Below are 17,269 nucleotides of genomic sequence, written 5' to 3'. Positions count from 1 at the left end.
CAGGCTCTAAAATGTTTTGTGATCAGATTACAAAAAACACATATGGAGGTAGTAAGAAACACATGTGACCACATTTTGAGGTGTATTTGAGGTGTGAACGTTTATCCGTGTTGCATGTGTCCCAGGCAGTAGTGAAGCACCACCCCTCACCTGTCAATTAACCAATGCAACAATAATTTTAAACTATACCAGTTATGAGTGGCATTAAAAGGAAATAACCATCTGATTGAAAAATTAGAAAATGCAAATACATACACAAGCACAAGAACTTAACAGATCCACTTCAGGTCCATATGACACCGTGATTGATGATTGTCGTCATTAAATCACAGGAGATGCATTAATGCGACCAGGTGTAAACAGTGATTACCTTGCCTGACCACATGCGATCGGATCACCCAAGATGCATCTTAATAACAGGTATAAACAGGGTCAGAAAGTCATACGAGTTTGTAACAACATGTGAGTGAGAAAAGATGACAGAATATTCATTGTTGTGTGATCTGTCATTTTATCATCTTAATTGCAAAGCCAAAGTATTGCTTACAGGCAGATGTGTTGAACTGCTTTTTATAATTTCATAATGGAGTTTCATTTGTGGTGTTCATGGGAAAACATTTTAAATTACGTTCCCTTCAAATAGGCCAAAACCAGAGATTTGTTTGGCATTTCAGTCTCCCAACCCCCATGCATTGAGCCTCCTGTTTATGTTTGTCATTTTCTGGCTTGTTAAATTGGATGAGGAAACACAGTTGCGAGGGAGGGAAGTTTGTGAAGGGAGGGTAGGAAAGAGGGAATTAGAGAGAAAGTGAGGGGCTGGTTGAGAGAAGCTCTACAAAATGCCCTTTCACTTGGGTGCTTTTTTAGGATGGAGCAATTGTTGTTAACCTTGCTCTAGATACTCTGCTTCCAAAGCGTCTGGAACCCCCACATCCCCATTATAATCTACACTCACAGCAGCAACTCCTACAGGTTTTTCTCTCCAGGTGCCTTGGCAATGCCTCCGCATTAAGGAAACAAAGGATTCCGCTCCTTGTTTTACTGTTATCCCTGGGACATGTGGGAGCAGCTTGAAGTTCAAACAGACCCTCTTGGTCATGCCAAGAGCCGGAACATTTCAGAATTTGCCTACACTGCTGCCTGCAGAATTGCACAGACCCGTTTTTGACAGCAGGAGAAGACAAGTTGCTAAATTTATCACTTCAATGAGCACAGGTTTGTGTTTCATAGAGTACTATTTTTTTCCACCTATAATCCCCTGCAAGGCAAAAGTTGCAGAGAGGTCGTGCTGGGGCTTGTTTGAAGTCTGTCCCCCCCTTTTCCTAACTCTGTCTCTCACAAGACAAAGGTGAGGTATTATGCTTGCTTTTGGAATGTGGCCTGGAGGTGAAAGACTGAGGCAGCGGCTGTGCTAAGGACAGAGAGAGAGTTTAAGCTGTCGAAAACAAGCTTGTGGAGGTGTTCTTGTTATATCATGCTGGTTTTGGTAGCCATACTGCAGGTATCATTTATAAAGACAAAATCACATCTCTTAACCAACACCTGATTTGGAAAGAAGTTATACGGAGTTGCCGGTTTCCCAGTTGGGACTCCAGGAGGAGGTGCAGACTCCCACACAGACAGGAGTGGTAGAGATGAGAGGCGAGGCTGAGTTGGGATTCATAAAGAACAACGTGGGAGAGGAGGACAAAAAGCAAGAGGTGGATCAGGAGGAATGTCAAGAAAGCCCGAGGCAGAGGAGGAGTGCAGCTGGAAAGCTCAACAGGTGGCTTTACCTGAGCAGTGCAGGCGTGCAAGGGAGTGGGGGGTGGAGTAAAGGGGAAGTACCAGGAATGAGGATAGACCAGTTACCTCCTTTCCTCAAAGATAGCTGCGTGCAACAACTGTCTGCGGGAGACTTTGACTTGGCTGGGGAAGAGAAAACAAATTGGACCGAAGGACTCCGGGCTGGTGTAGAGGTTTGCCACATTCACAAAGAAATAAGCTGTAATGCTAACTCTGTGGAGAATACAACAAAACCTCATGTGGTGGTCTTGCGAAGGCCCTCACATGGGCTTCGGCTCCTGGGCAGACGGAGGGCAATGAGCATGTTTGTCTTCCCAGATGATCACAGGACACAGCAAACCGCAACGACCAACCACCAAGAGAGGTCTGGGAGACCCCGCAGTGTTTGCATGTTGGCAGCTACCAACTCTAGCAGCCTCCTTCTGCCTGCCTCTAATATCCAAGTTTGCCCGGTACAAAGGTGTAGGACGAGCCGTGCCGAGCTTCATGCTATAGATGGTCTTAAACACAGCATGCCGCCTTCTTGCAGCCTCCTTATTCATCCACAAGAAGAGCCATCAATACATCGGATGTTAAAAAGCAGGGGCAGACCACGGCCTGTTAGCATGACTGTTCTTGAGCTTAAAGCACACAGTGGCTCCAGGGATGAGTTTGCGAGCCATACTGACACTGGCACTGGTAGCTTGCCTCGTTCAGGTTTCCGTTGGAGGTGGTTTAGTCGACAGACAGAGGAAAAGGAAGTGGTGGCCACACAAATGTCAGGGAAGCAAAAGGAACCTATTGTCCCCAAGGCAGAAGAACCAAAGAGAACATTTGGCTCACTGCGAAGGAGCTTGAGTCTTAGGATCAGGCGAAATCGTAATCATCCAGAACAGGAGGACAAAGCTGAACGGAGACGCACCGCAAGCATTGGAGAAAAATCCATGCAAACCGCTCGCCCATTTTCCTACCTAACTGGCAGAACGTTAACCCCAACTTGTGAGCAAGATGAGGAACAAGGGGCCACACAGTACATAGAGTACCAAACTCAAGGCAAGGTAGCAGTCTTGGAAGTCCCTCTCCGTCCTGTCAAACTTACCAACCCCATCAAACAAACTCAGACAGAGACTAGTTTTTGGCAGCTAATTGCTAGTCATTTTAAGAGGAAGGACCAGTCGTCCAGCAACAAATCTGAGCTTTGCACTGAGAGCCAAGCGGTTGGCAGCCATCCCCCTGTGAGAAATAAAAAGCCGGATTCTGTTGCTATAGAGATTCTAAGTGGCATTGGCTTCAGGAAAGGTCAAGGTAAGTTGTGTAAAATGCATACATTTTATTCCAACAACTCTGACACAGCAACCCTAGAAGGTTCTGCTTTTTTCTGGAAGGGACAGACCCAGAGTGCATGAATGTAGCCTGGAGAGGAGGCAAATTGATTAAATATTTAAGTTATATTGAAGGGCTGGCCTGGGCTTCACCATCAGGAATAATAAGTGGTTAAATGCATTATTCACTCCGAGTGCTTCATCTCTGTTGGAGTGTGTGTGTGTGTGCTTGAGCTGTTAATTGGCTCCAAGAGGAGTTTTCTTCTAGTGAAAGTCTGCACTGCAATTGAATTAGGAAGCAAAAAAGTGCCCATCAAATCTCTTTTAATCCCTCCATCATTAATGCTTTCAATGTAATCAAATAGGCTGCAATGATAAGTCAAGGGTGGATAAATGACTGACATTGATAGAAAAGAGAAAGGAACAGAATTAATGCTGGTATACTATTTTATCCCTCTTAAGCAGGTGAGCCTCACTATGGAATTGTTTACCTTTTGAATATTATTTCATATATAACTATGTTCACAATCTCATGGGATTAAAGTAGGGGTTTGGTTCGTATTTGCAACTCTGATGGTTAATTTGTCACACAGCATACTGAAAACACTCCATTATATTTTAAACATGTTCTTTCTTCCTTTTTTTTTTGCCTGCAGCTCATGTGTCGTCTCGAAGGCAGTGTAAACAAACAGTACAGATGCAAAGCTTTACGCAGTGATTTTTAAAATGGCATTAGGTTACAAAGAATGCAACAAATTGCTGTTTACAGGCCTAGGCTCCTCTTTTGTAATCCATATTTGGATGATGAATAATTTATTAGTTTGGCTTGTAGCATTTTTGCAATCGTCAGATGTGAATATTTTGCATGGCATGTGTGCAATGTTAGAGTCTAACAACATTGCAAATGAATCACACAAATTATGACATTGATCTATTTTTGCCTTAAATCAATGAAGCCTGGCTGGCAAATGCATTATGAAATATTTACTCTTTCTTTATTTGTTGAAGTTAAGGTGTTACACTTTCATAAACTGTCGGGTTGTAATATGTAATTTTAATGTAACGCCTGCAAACACAAGACGACTGAGACTTCAGCGAAGAGTAGCAAGTGAGAGATGCTATTTGAAAAAGAGCTGTTGTTTAAAAATACGAATTTTTTTGCAAGGCAGAGGATGATCTTAGGAGGACACATTTGTATTATGTTTTAAGCACCTATTTCCTAGTAGAAAAGAGCAATGTTGACAGCATAAGGTAGTCCCATTCTCCCTCATTATAAGAATAAAGTAAGAGGAACTTTCAGTCCAATGCCCCTTTATGTCTGACTTGTATTTGGATGCAGAGACTAAATGTATAGCAAACTGCCTTAAGTAGGGCCAAACATTTAGCTATACACTAGCTTATGTAGGGCCCTACACTTAGGTTTACATTAGCTTATGTTGGGGCATACATTAGGGTATATATTTTCTTATGTAGGGCCATACACTTGGCTATACACTAGCTTATGTAGGACCATACATTAGGTTATACATTAGCTTATGTAGATACATTAGCTTATCTGGGGCCACACATTTGGCTATACTCTAGCTTATGTGTGGTCATGGACACCTGGGTATACGCCATCTTATATTGGGTCATTCACTTGGGCATACACTGGCTTATGTAGGGCCAAAAACTTGGGTAAGCATTAGCTTACGTAGGGCGATAGACTTGGCTATACACTAGCTTATTTGCCTTCATCCAATCAATAGTGTTGCTTTTGGGATAACTTGAACTTTCTTCTCACAATGCATACTTAAATTTGTCTGGGAATGCTCTCTTTAAAATGACAAGCTCTCGAGAATAACTTACCAGGCTTGTTTTTATAAAGTGCCATTAGTCACTCTTCAAATGAATATAACAAAATGAGCACTGTGTGTAAACCATTGGTATCTACTTGAGTTTATTTTCATAGGTTACTAAGGAAACTGTCCTTCCCAAACTTTCTAACTGGCCTTTCTTTGCAGAGTTAACTGACAGCCTGGAATGTAGGTGTGTTTGTCAAAGTTGAGAGCTTTTTAGACCAAAGCTTAGGTGTGTGGTGTGGAAAACTGAATTGCATGTACCTGTCTATACATGCCCTGGTGGTTTGACGAGCAGGTCGTTTATGGATCTTGACTGTTTTCAGTAGCTTTGTGTTCTTTGAGATTTAAAGTTATTCACCCAAAAATAAAAATTCTGTAATTTTCTCACCCCTTATGCTTTTTCAAATCTGGACTTTCTTTCTGGCACCATTCACTTTAAGTTTATGGCGAAAAAGTTGCAATGACAGTGAATGTTGGCTGAGATTCTTTCTATCATCTCCTTTTGTGTTCCGTGGAAACAAGAAAGTCATACTGGTTTGGAAAAACATGAGGGTAAGTGTATGATTTGTATTGACTTTTCACCTTTGGGTGAACTATCCCTTTAAGCCCTGAATGCCCTGAATGCTTTACCTTCCTTCACTTGCATAAAAGTTCCAGACTCTCCTTATAGTTCTTTTCAGATGGGATTCAGATGACTTTTTCTTTCCTTTTTTTTTGGCCTGAGTTTAAATAGCTGGATAAAGGAAATGGTGTGTGAGGTCACTTCAGAGGTTGCTAAGCTAGAAAATTGCATCACATGTTGCTTGAAAGAATCCATTACAAGAGGGTGGCCCACTATAGAGGGTACAACCGAAATGGGAACTTCTTGAAAATAAATTGCTTTCTAACCACTCCATTAACAAATGCTCAGAAATGTTCTAAGTTCTCCAAAAGCGGCTTTTGAAAATGCATTTTAATGTGTTTCCTTGGTAGTTCCCCATATCTAGCATCCATGCAACTCTGTTCTTCTCCAAGAAGAGAGAACTTCCCATGCTTAAAAACATTACTGACCAATCCAACCTTAGCAACTGTTGCCATCAACCATATTATAAGACTTATAATCTTATGCAAGTCTGTGGATGTTCTGTGTGTTTGGATGGATTTAAATGGAATTTTACAGCTTGAGAGAGCAACAGCAACAAAAGAGGTTGGAGTTACGTTACGCAAAGGGTCAGTTAATGTGTTTTCATGCTCGATCGTTGCTTTCTTCTTCATCGCTGATAGATATTTCTCTGGTACTCGCCCCCACCCTTGCTCTGACTTCTCAAACTGAGTTTTAGCCTTTAAGCGGGCTTGAAATTGCATTCAGCGGCTTATAAATGCCCTCAACTCCCATGTGATTGAGACAGCCTTGCCTGCAAAACTCTGACTCACTGTTTCTTCTACTTCATAACAAAAAAGTTTGTCTAGGCTCCCACATGACAGTTCCAAAAGTGCTTTGTTTGCAGTTCACCATTCAGAATGAAAGCATCAAATTGAAATTCTGTGGCACAACTTCAGTTTGATGGTTATTCACAGTGGTGGGAATTAATTTTAGCCATCTGTCACTTCAAAATGTCACAATATTTACTCAATACCTGCCTCCATTGAGTTTGGATCACATGTAGTCAGTCATTAACTGACATGTAAAATCAAATTACTTTGATCTGACTCTTAAAGACCTCCGTTGTAATGATGCGTCCTAAAGTTTGTGTTCTCAGGTTACCTTGGCACATCTTTGGATAAAACAAATATAATAATACAATGTCCTAAGGGATTGTGACGTGTGATTGTCATGAGATGTCAGATGTGTTTGGCTGTGGGTGTGAGTCAACCTTTCCTTGGATCAGTGTGTGACCAGAGTGAAAAAAGCATTAAAAAGTCATCAGAACATGCAGCTGAATGTAACAGAATGAATATTGTTATCTGAATCAAAAACTTGAAAATAATCCTGGCCATTCTTTTCCATGCAGTGACCGTGAACGGTGACTGGGACGGTCAAAAAAAGCACCTTTCAAGGATAATAAAAGTGGTCCAGATGACTTGTGCTCTGTATTTCAAGTATTCTGAAGTCATATTGTAGCTTTGTGTGAAGAACAAACTGAAATTCAAATAGAGAGGAGCTGTTTTCTGTACTTGTACTGCATGCTTATTACAATACCTACACAGCAAATAACAGCCTGAGGTGTTCCCAAGATAGCCTCTGAGTGAACTGACTTGCCTTTTGGTTCATATAGTACTAAATGTTCTTATAATACATAAAGTGCATGATACTCTTTATCCTGCATTGGTTATTTAGCTTACAATTGTATCCATTTCTAGATGTATTTTCCTCTCGTTCTGCCACCTGCTTCCTCTGAATCCACAAAGAAGTTCTTTTTGTCTTTCCCGAAGCTTTGAATTGTAATTGTGATTCGATTGGACAAGAGCAGCGAAGTGAAAAATGATCCGAATAATGCAGTACCACAGATCAGTGCAGTGCATTAAATGAGGCTGCCCATGTACCCACTGTGATGATGTAATATTCGCTGCACAAAAGATGATGTGTGTGGCACAGAAACGGGCAGCCAATGAGGCGCTTGCATTTTCTCTGTTATTCAATCCATGTAGCCATAATGACAAACATGTTTACAAGTAGTAATTATGGTCTCACATTTGATGTTCCACTTTTATGCATGGGTGAGTCTCACAAAAGTATGTCCAAGTCATTTCAGGTTAAGATCAGAAGGGAAAAAACAAAAGCAAATTATATACAGTAGTATTATTTTACATGTATTTTTAGTACCATTGACATTATTTCTTATAGCACATGTTCCCCCATTAATCACTTTTTTTTTTTTTTTTTTAAATCAGCATTAATTATAACAAATAAAAATACAAATTATTGTAATCAGTACAATAAATACTTCACCTATGTATAAAGATGTTTACCTTATAAATAATATACAATTATTTTTGGATTACAGTATTTAGAATGAGGATTTGTTTTGTTATTATTTTGCATCAAGAATCTTAAAACACTGCAATACAAGTATATTTTTTGTATTTAATTTAGCAATAATTAAACAATAAATACTACTCTGATGTATCAAGATGTTTACATTATGAATAATATCTAATTATTATTTTTTAATTACAGTATTGCAAAGAAGATTTTTTTGCATTAAGTATCTAAAAACACTGTAATATAATTACATTTTTCTTTAAATAAATATAAATGATAGCCAATACAAAAAATACCTTTTAGTATAAATGTGCTTCTGTTACTGTATTCATAATATATCATACATAATAATAATAATAATAATAATAATAGTAATACAGTAAATACTACACTGATGTAAAAATATTTTTTGTTATAAGAAATATATAATTATTGTTTTTGCATTACAGATTTTTTATTTTTTTATTTTTTTTGCTTTATGGTTATGTCATGTGCCAGTAAATTATAATTAAAAAAATCTTAATGATGCAAAAATAGGCTTTGTTTCCATTAAGCAATATATATATATATATATATATATATATATATATATATATATATAATATGTATTTCTTTATTCTTCCATTTGATTTTGTGTTGAAATATCACTTTGGGCATGATCTAGAGAGGTTTTGTAAGATTCACCCTTATGAAGGGATTAACTTGTCTTTGAGTTGTCATTTTAAAGGTCTTCCCTGCATGTACCATGTGTATAATTGACGGAAACAAGAATCCAATTTAAAAGCATTTATTTAACTGATCACTCGGTTACTGTAATTTTGCTCAGATCTGTACTGGAAGCAAATGTATATTGAGTTACTGCAGTGTGTTTGTTCTCAAATATCTTCTTACTTCTGTTCATTTGCTTTCATAAGCTTGAATGCAGTATTATTGAATGCAGTTACAAAGTTTAGTGCCAAGACACAGTGGGTGTTCAATGGATTAGTGGCAACTGGAACCGGCTTTCTGAATGAAGTCACACTCCCATAAAGACAACAGATGTCATTTGTGGATCTTTGCCTAATCAAGGACCTATAATCAATTGTTATGTTTGTATGACCACCCAGAATACCTTAGCAAGAACACCCACCACAAGCACCACACACGTTTCCTGCAGAACATGTAAAACGTGGTCTTCTGTTGTTCAAGGTACGACGTGTTGTGCATTCTGAGATGATCTTCTTCTCACCACAATTGTACAGAGCGGTTATCTGAGTTACCGTAGACTTTGTCAGTTTGAACCAGTCTGGCCATTCTCTGTTGAACTCTCTCATCAACAAGGGCTTTGCGTTAGCAGAACTACCGCTCACTGGATGTTTTTGGTTTTTGGCACCATTCTGAGTTAATTCTAGAGAATGTTGTGCGTGAAAATCCCAGGAGATCAGCAGTTACAGAAATACTCAAACCAGCCCATCTGGCACCAACAATCATGCCACGGTCCAAATCACTGAAATCACATATTTTCTCCATTCTGATGGTTGATGTGAACATTAACTGAAGCTCCTGACCCATATATGCAAGATTTTATGCATTGCACTGCTGCCACACGATTGGCTGATTAATTGCATGAATAAGTAGGTATACAGGTGTTCCTAATAAAGTGCTTGGTCAGTGTATTTTTTATGATTATTGGCCATGAATTAATTGATGTCTATCTTGAATGATGGACATGAAAAATGTCTGTCTTCAAATTTAGTGAAAAAGTTAAATTCATTGTGTACTTGTTTACATAAGTTTGCTATCTCTTTTCTTTTCCAGACTCCTTCGTCAACAGTCAGGAATGGACATTGAGTCGATCGGTACCAGAGCTCAAAGTGGTGAGTGGTCTTTTAAAATGCTTAATATGTCATTTTATTCTGCTCCGATCTCTTTATATTATGTAGAACAGTTTTCCACAGAAATCCTGATGAGCAGAAATGCACATGTCCATTGTGGTGATTCAGAATGCATTGACACTACTGTATTGTCACTCTCTGTTACAATGTCTTCTTGACACGATCTGGAGTGTCACATTTCGGGTTTTTCTGCTGACATCCTCTCGGATTATCCACAAATAAAAAAGGAAATGTTCACTGGCACCTCGTACACAATATCACTGTCAACCGTGACCAGAATAACTTTTTCTAAACCCAGAATTGACAGTAAATGATTTCCTTAAAGAGACAGTTCACCTAAAAATGAACATTCTGTCAACAATGTCATTCTAAATCCACTTAACTTGTCCCCCCCAATGGAGCACAAAGGAAGATGTTGGGCAGAATGGTCATAGACTAACAGCCTTAGTCATACATCTTTTTAAAAGCATTTAAATCCAGTGAATATGGGTCATTTTAAAAGTTTGCATAAACATACACAGATTATAGCTTCATGCACGAATGATGAAACTCTCATAATTTATAATGATCCATTTTAAAATTTCACCCTCATTGTAACAGCTCATTATGAGGCAACATTGTGAAACCATATGCTTATGAAATTTTTACATCCAATATTCTGTCAGGACGTGTCTGTACTCCCCTTTGTTCACGAAGCCCGTAGAGTCCACTTGCGTAATGAAGTTCTCGTCTGCGTCTATATTACAGAAGAGACTGGAAATCTGTTAACTGTGCACATCACCTTCTGATAAACCCAAACATTGTTTTATTCATCCCTCTAATGTAAAGGTTGGAGGAAGAGGATGTTTGAATATTTTAATCCCTGCATCAGACCCCCTGTGGGAATCTTTGGAGAACAGAGGTGGTTCTTGATCTTTCTCGTATGGGTATTGAGGTGCTAGCTTTGTGGGATGGAACGGATTGAGTTTTTTCATTTCCATGAGGAAAGCGGTATTCCGTCCTTTTCTGAAGATTGAGCTGTTCCCAGGAATGCATGCTATATCAGTGACCATAGGACTGCACGATTATGACAAAAATCGTAATTGTTGATTATTTCCATTGATATTGTAATCACAATTATTAATTTAGATTAATAGAATTTTCATTTAATTCCTTTTTTGTGTGAGGAAAATTACAATCAGTATTTTATTATGTAAGCTACACTTCCAAAAACAAGCGTAGAACTTTGTTACTGAATTATCGCTATATTTACATTTATTCATTTGGCAGACACTTTTATCCAAAGTGACTTACAAAAGAGGAAAACATAAGCTAATCATCTTAAGGACAGTGGTATGAAAAGTGCCATACTACAAAGTTTCACTAGCATCAGAATAGTATTCAAGAATTTTTTTGGTGACTGGTGAAGTGCTCATAGAAAAGATATGTTTTTAAAAGTCGTTTTTGGAAGACAGAGTGAGTCAGCTTCACAGATGGAGTTGGGAAGGTCATTCCACCAATGTGGTATGATGAAACTGAAAGTCCGGGAAAGTGTTTTGGTGCCTCTTTGTGTTAGTACAACAAGGCGACGTTCCTTAGTCGAACGCAGGCTTCTGTTTGGCGTGTAGTTCTGCAGAAATGTTTTTAGGTATGCTGGAGCAGATCCAGTGACTGTTTTGTAGCCTTGAATTTAATACATGCATCAACAGGCAGCCAGTGGAGAGAGACAAAGATTGGTGTAACATGTGCTCTCTTTGGTTCATTAAAGATTAGACGTGCTGCTGCATTCTAGATCATTTGCAGGGGTCTAGTTGCACATACAGGAAGGCCTGCAATGAGAGCGTTACAGTAGTCCAGTCTAGTTATGACAAGTGACTGAACAAGCAGTTGTGTGGCATATCAAGAGAGGAAAGGTCTTATCTTCCTGAAATCTACATGATCGTGCTGTCTTTGAGATGTGGTCTGTGAAATTTAGCTTGTTATCGATGGTTACCCCTAGATTTCTGACCGTTTTGGAAGGCAATACTGTATTTGTACACAGCTGCACGGTTATGTTGTGATCAACAGCAGGGTTCGCTGGAAAGACAAGGAGTTCGGTCTTGGCTGGGTTGAGTTGCAGGTAGTGTTCCTTCATCCAGGCCGAGATATCTGCCTGACAATGACTGATTCGAGCAGTCACTGTGGTGTCGTTGGGCTGGAAAGACAAGTAGAGTTGCATGTCATCAGCGTAGCAGTGGTAAGAGAAACCATGTGACTGAATGTTGGGTCCCAGTGATGTTGTGTATATAGAGAAGAGAAGTGGCCCAAGCACTGATCCCTGAGGCACCCCAGTAAGTAACTGATGTGGCTTGGACACCTCACCTCTCCAGGCTACCTTGAAGGACATATCTGAGAGATAGGAGGTCAACCAGTCAAGCACAGTTCCTGTGATGCCCAGAGAAGAGAGGGTGGCGAGTAGGATCTGATGGTTGACATAATTGGAATATTCTGGCTTTGTTGCACCATTACTGATAAGCTTATGTATTCAAAGAAAAAGTGATAAAAATAAAAGCCAATTATTTAATTTTGCTAACATGTCATCTTTATAATATAACTAGGACTGTCTGTGGATGATTTAACGCGTTAATTCAGTGCGATTAATTTTATTAAAAATAACACATTATAGAAATGAACGCAATTAATCGCAATACCCCCAGATTGTAATAAGGAAGATTCCTGAGAAATGCAAGCTTTTAGTACCACCTGTTTACTCAGAGGGCAGTAATTGAAATTTCAGCTGTGTAGGAATGCACAGTTTATACAGTGAAGAAAACAACCAGACAGCACAAAACAGACATTTTTTGCGTTCAAAACACTTGGATTGAGAGCAAATTCGAACTCTCAATATGTGTTCTAAGTATTAAACTACACTCACCTAAAGGATTATTAGGAACACCTGTTCAATTTCTCATTAATGCAATTATCTAATCAACCAATCACATGGCAGTTGCTTCAATGCATTTAGGGGTGTGGTCCTGGTCAAGACAATCTCCTGAACTCCAAACTGAATGTCAGAATGGGAAAGAAAGGTGATTTAAGCAATTTTGAGCGTGGCATGGTTGTTGGTGCCAGACGGGCCGGTCTGAGTATTTAAATGTATATACATTTAAAACATGTTCCACATCATTCTGGTGCAAGATTACTTACCGAAATGTGAAACACTGCCCCAATTGGTGAGTTGTTTTCAGCTGTACAGGCTGTGGTACAGTAAGAAAGAATACATATTTTATAAACTGTAACCCAAAACGTAACCTAACCATCAGTGGAGTAAAAATGTAATGTTAGAGGGAAAATAGCAACCTCTGAATCACGCTCGTTCAATGCATTTAGGGGTGTGGTCCTGGTCAAGACAATCTCCTGAACTCCAAACTGAATGTCAGAATGGGAAAGAAAGGTGATTTAAGCAATTTTGAGCGTGACATGGTTGTTGGTGCCAGACGGGCCGGTCTGAGTATTTCACAATCTGCTCAGTTACTGGGATTTTCACGCACAACCATTTCTAGGGTTTACAAAGAATGGTGTGAAAAGGAAAAACATCCAGTATGCAGCAGTCCTGTGGGCTAAAAATGCCTTGTTGATGCTAGAGGTCAGAGGAGAATGGGCCGACTGATTCAAGCTGATAGAAGAGCAACTTTGCCTGAAATAACCACTCGTTACAACCGAGGTATGCAGCAAAGCATTTGTGAAGCCACAACACGCACAACCTTGAGGTGGATGGGCTACAACAGCAGAAGACCCCACCGGGTACCACTCATCTCCACTACAAATAGGAAAAAGAGGCTACAATTTGCAAGAGCTCACCAAAATTGGTCAGTTGAAGACTGGAAAAATGTTGCCTGGTCTGATGAGTCTCGATTTCTGCTGAGACATTCAGATGGTAGAGTCAGAATTTGGCGTAAACAGAATGAGAACATGGATCCATCATGCCTTGTTACCACTGTGCAGGCTGGTGGTGGTGGTGTAATGGTGTGGGGGATGTTTTCTTGGCACACTTTAGGCCCCTTAGTGCCAATTGGGCATCGTTTAAATGCCACGGCCTACCTGAGCATTGTTTCTGACCATGTCCATCCCTTTATGGCCACCATGTACCCATCCTCTGATGGCTACTTCCAGCAGGATAATGCACCATGTCACAAAGCTCGAATCATTTCAAATTGGTTTCTTGAACATGACAATGAGTTCACTGTACTAAAATGGCCCCCACAGTCACCAGATCTCAACCCAATAGAGCATCATTGGGATGTGGTGGAACGGGAGCTTCGTGCCCTGGATGTGCATCCCACAAATCTCCATCAACTGCAAGATGCTATCCTATCAATATGGGCCAACATTTCTAAAGAATGCTTTCAGCACCTTGTTGAATCAGTGCCACGTAGAATTAAGGCAGTTCTGAAGGCGAAAGGGGGTCAAACACAGTATTAGTATGGTGTTTCTAATAATCCTTTAGGTGAGTGTATGTTAAACTTGACACAGTCACCTAAACATTTTTTGTTTATGACATAGACCCGAGACACTACACAAGCATGTCTGTAGGTGTAAATTGACGTGTCCTTAAACAAACCCTCATAATAAATCACCAACTGATTGACAAATTCACTTGTGTAATGGATTGCTGTGAACTGTATGCCAATGATTGACTTATGATCAATAATATGGTAGTAAACAATACATTGTATTTTAAAGCCGTTTTTTGTATTGTCTTATCAATGATTAACTCTTCTACCACAAGAATGTAAAGCATTTTAATTATCTGAATATATATATATATATATATCACAATATTGGATTCTGATTTATTGGTAACTGAAAACATAATCAGCCAAAATATTCATAACATGTCTTGATCATTTGGATTGGCAGGTATTGAAATTCTGCAAAAAAATCTGCTGACCTTTCTACAGAATTCTGTGGGTGGGTAGTCGTCACATCGCATAACGTGACTGTTTTATCAACATCAAGATTTCAGGTTAAAACTTTTAGGAATGGGTAAGGTGAAATGTATATAATAGGTCCAGTAACTGGTCACTGATAATTTTGGTATCACTTTTTAAATGTTCCTTGATGTTACCAATTTATATTGAAAGTACAATTATTCCATGCTCTTTCACAATTTACATGAAGTCTGAAATCTGCATAATAATAATAATAATAATAATAATAAAGGAATTGGCAAAATGCTGTTTAAAATTGTTTTAGGTGGATTATAGGATGTTTCGTGGCAGAACATGTCAATTTCCCAAAAGTATTTCATGGTAACTACTTGGGTGAGATTTCTCCAAAATGTCTTTACCATTACAAACGTAATCATTTCACTCTCAAAATGTGCTTCCAGCATATCAGGAGGTTTATCTGTCCTTTATTTTTGGAAAACCGTCAGTTCCCAGCTGGGTGGAATTCTTATCTCGCTGTGCAGAAACAGTCGTCCTCTCATGGACTGTCATTCAGAAGAGCGTTGCGTCAGGTGTGAGGAATCTCCTGAAGTTCCTTCCTTCATGCTTGAGAAAGTGTTTGATGACAGAAGGATGTCGCCTCATCAGAGGGAAGTCCTGGATGCAGTGGGGAAGTTCTCCATCTGTTGGCAGTGAATAGTTAATGAGACAGATTTTTCGACTAAGGCCGAGAGGGTTAGTCAATAAACGAAGGGGTGGTCGTTTTCAAACTCATTAAGAAGTAGATTGCATCAGTCACTGAGAGATAAGCAATGGATGCAGTTTGTGCATCACTATTACTACTGTTCATATTTTGGGTTAGACATTTAGATTTTGGTGTGTAATCTATGCAACATTTGGGCATGAATGATGCCTCAAATCATGCAGATTGATAGGAGAGGTGTGCTTTTACTTTTATAAGCTATCGGATTTGGTCTGGTGGGAGATAAAACAAGCACCTATATTGAAAGAGGGTGTAACTTGAGGGTGTGCTCTTTCTTTTTTCTTTCTTTCATTAGTTATTAAAGGGTAAATCGCCCAAAAATTATTCTCTCATCATTTACTCATGCTCATGCCATCCCAGATGCGTATGACTTTCTTTCTTTAACAGAAGATTTTTTGAATAATTTTTCAGCTCAGTAGGTTTGTGTAGCTACAAAATCATATTAAGGAAACATAGAAGTAATCCGTAAGACTCCAGTGTTTAAATCCATATCTTCAGAAGTGATATAATAGGTGTGGGTGAGCAACAGATCAATATTTAAGCCCTTTTTTTGCTGTAAATATTCACTTTCACTTTCACATCAAGTGAAAGTTAAAGTGGAGATTTAGAGAGAAAAAAGGGCTTAAATATTGATCTGTTGCTCGCCTACATCCATCATATGTCAAATGTCAGTTAAGATTTTTCTTGACTTGGTTTCTTGAATCGCGAATAGACTATGTGATCCTACAGTAGCCATTTATTTCTCTTTACCGCACTGTACTACTGCATACATGAGGTAAAAACATCTCAGTTTCTGTTTTTGTCTTTGGATTATACATACAAACTCTGTCATTTGCTGCCTTTATGTTTCCTGACTCATGTCTGTTTCTCCATGCAGGGCATTGTGGGAAACCTGTCCAGTGGGAAGTCAGCATTAGTTCACCGGTATCTGACAGGAACATATGTCCAAGAGGAGTCGCCTGAGGGTGAGCGAGGCCGTGGGGATTGTGTTTGACGGTGCCCAGTCACCCGAAATCACCTCCTACCGTGGAGCAGACTTTTTCTGTCCATGAATTTGTATCATCTCATATGGTCATCTGTTGCTTGAATTATGTATTTATTTATGAGCAAATGGTTTGACGTTATTGCTGCACCACTTGTGGCACTAGACGGAATTGCAAAAATATTGTTTCCAAATATTCCTAACTCTCAATCCATAGTCCCGCCCCAAGCTCACGCCATTGGTTACTAGCAGACTTTCTTAAAGTAAAAGGTCAACTAACAGCTATTTTTTGAATGCACCACAAAGCCGCAGTGTTTACACTTGTAGAGGAAATCAACCTTCAGATGGGTTATTGTTGTTGTTGTTTAGAATTGTTTATATTTTAAAATCAAGAAATTACATGCATCTCTGTTCTATTTATATTGTTATTACTTTTTAAAAAGAATGTACTGGGTTAAAAACAAGTTACATTCTATGAAAAGCATGCTGTCGATTATCACCAAAAAATTATTTCAATTTGTAAATACATACAAGTTCATTGCATGTTTTCAGTCATGCATGAACAATTGAAGTCTATGAGACAAGGCATTCTACGTTATTAAATGTTACAGTATACACAGTTTCGAAAGCAGAGCCAAATGAGTTCAAACTATTTTCTGTATTAAATAATCAACATTATTTACTGTATATTTCATTAATATGCATTAAGCATGCCACAGATGCTTTCAATATATCTTAATTTGTATTGAAAGACATTTTTTAGGTTCAATACAAATTAAGCTTAATATATAACATTTTACCACAAAACATGATAATAGACATTAAAATGCACTCTGTTTCAAAAGTATAGCCAA

At 38.9% G+C, this 17,269-nt stretch overlaps 1 protein-coding gene across 2 annotated transcripts in view; it reads left to right on the top strand.

The window, feature by feature from the left end:
• agap3 (ArfGAP with GTPase domain, ankyrin repeat and PH domain 3) overlaps positions 1 to 17,269 on the top strand; it is a 199,711-nt gene that overhangs the window by 83,703 nt on the left and 98,739 nt on the right. Inside the window, exons 1-3 of one of the 2 annotated variants that reach the window (XM_052114450.1) lie at positions 995 to 3,069; positions 9,687 to 9,745; positions 16,311 to 16,398. In XM_052114450.1, coding sequence (XP_051970410.1) covers positions 1,635 to 3,069; positions 9,687 to 9,745; positions 16,311 to 16,398 — 1,582 coding nt within the window. In that variant the 5' untranslated portion in view covers positions 995 to 1,634. Of the gene's footprint in view, positions 1 to 994; positions 3,070 to 9,686; positions 9,746 to 16,310; positions 16,399 to 17,269 lie in introns of those variants that run through there. The other variant, XM_052114451.1, reaches the window with a different exon arrangement.

Source organism: Xyrauchen texanus, chromosome 42 (genome assembly GCF_025860055.1).
Source record: "Xyrauchen texanus isolate HMW12.3.18 chromosome 42, RBS_HiC_50CHRs, whole genome shotgun sequence".
In the NCBI taxonomy this organism is placed as follows: domain Eukaryota; kingdom Metazoa; phylum Chordata; class Actinopteri; order Cypriniformes; family Catostomidae; genus Xyrauchen; species Xyrauchen texanus.
The sequence above is the reverse complement of the archived record's forward strand: the minus strand, read 5'-3'. Positions and strand labels throughout refer to the sequence as shown.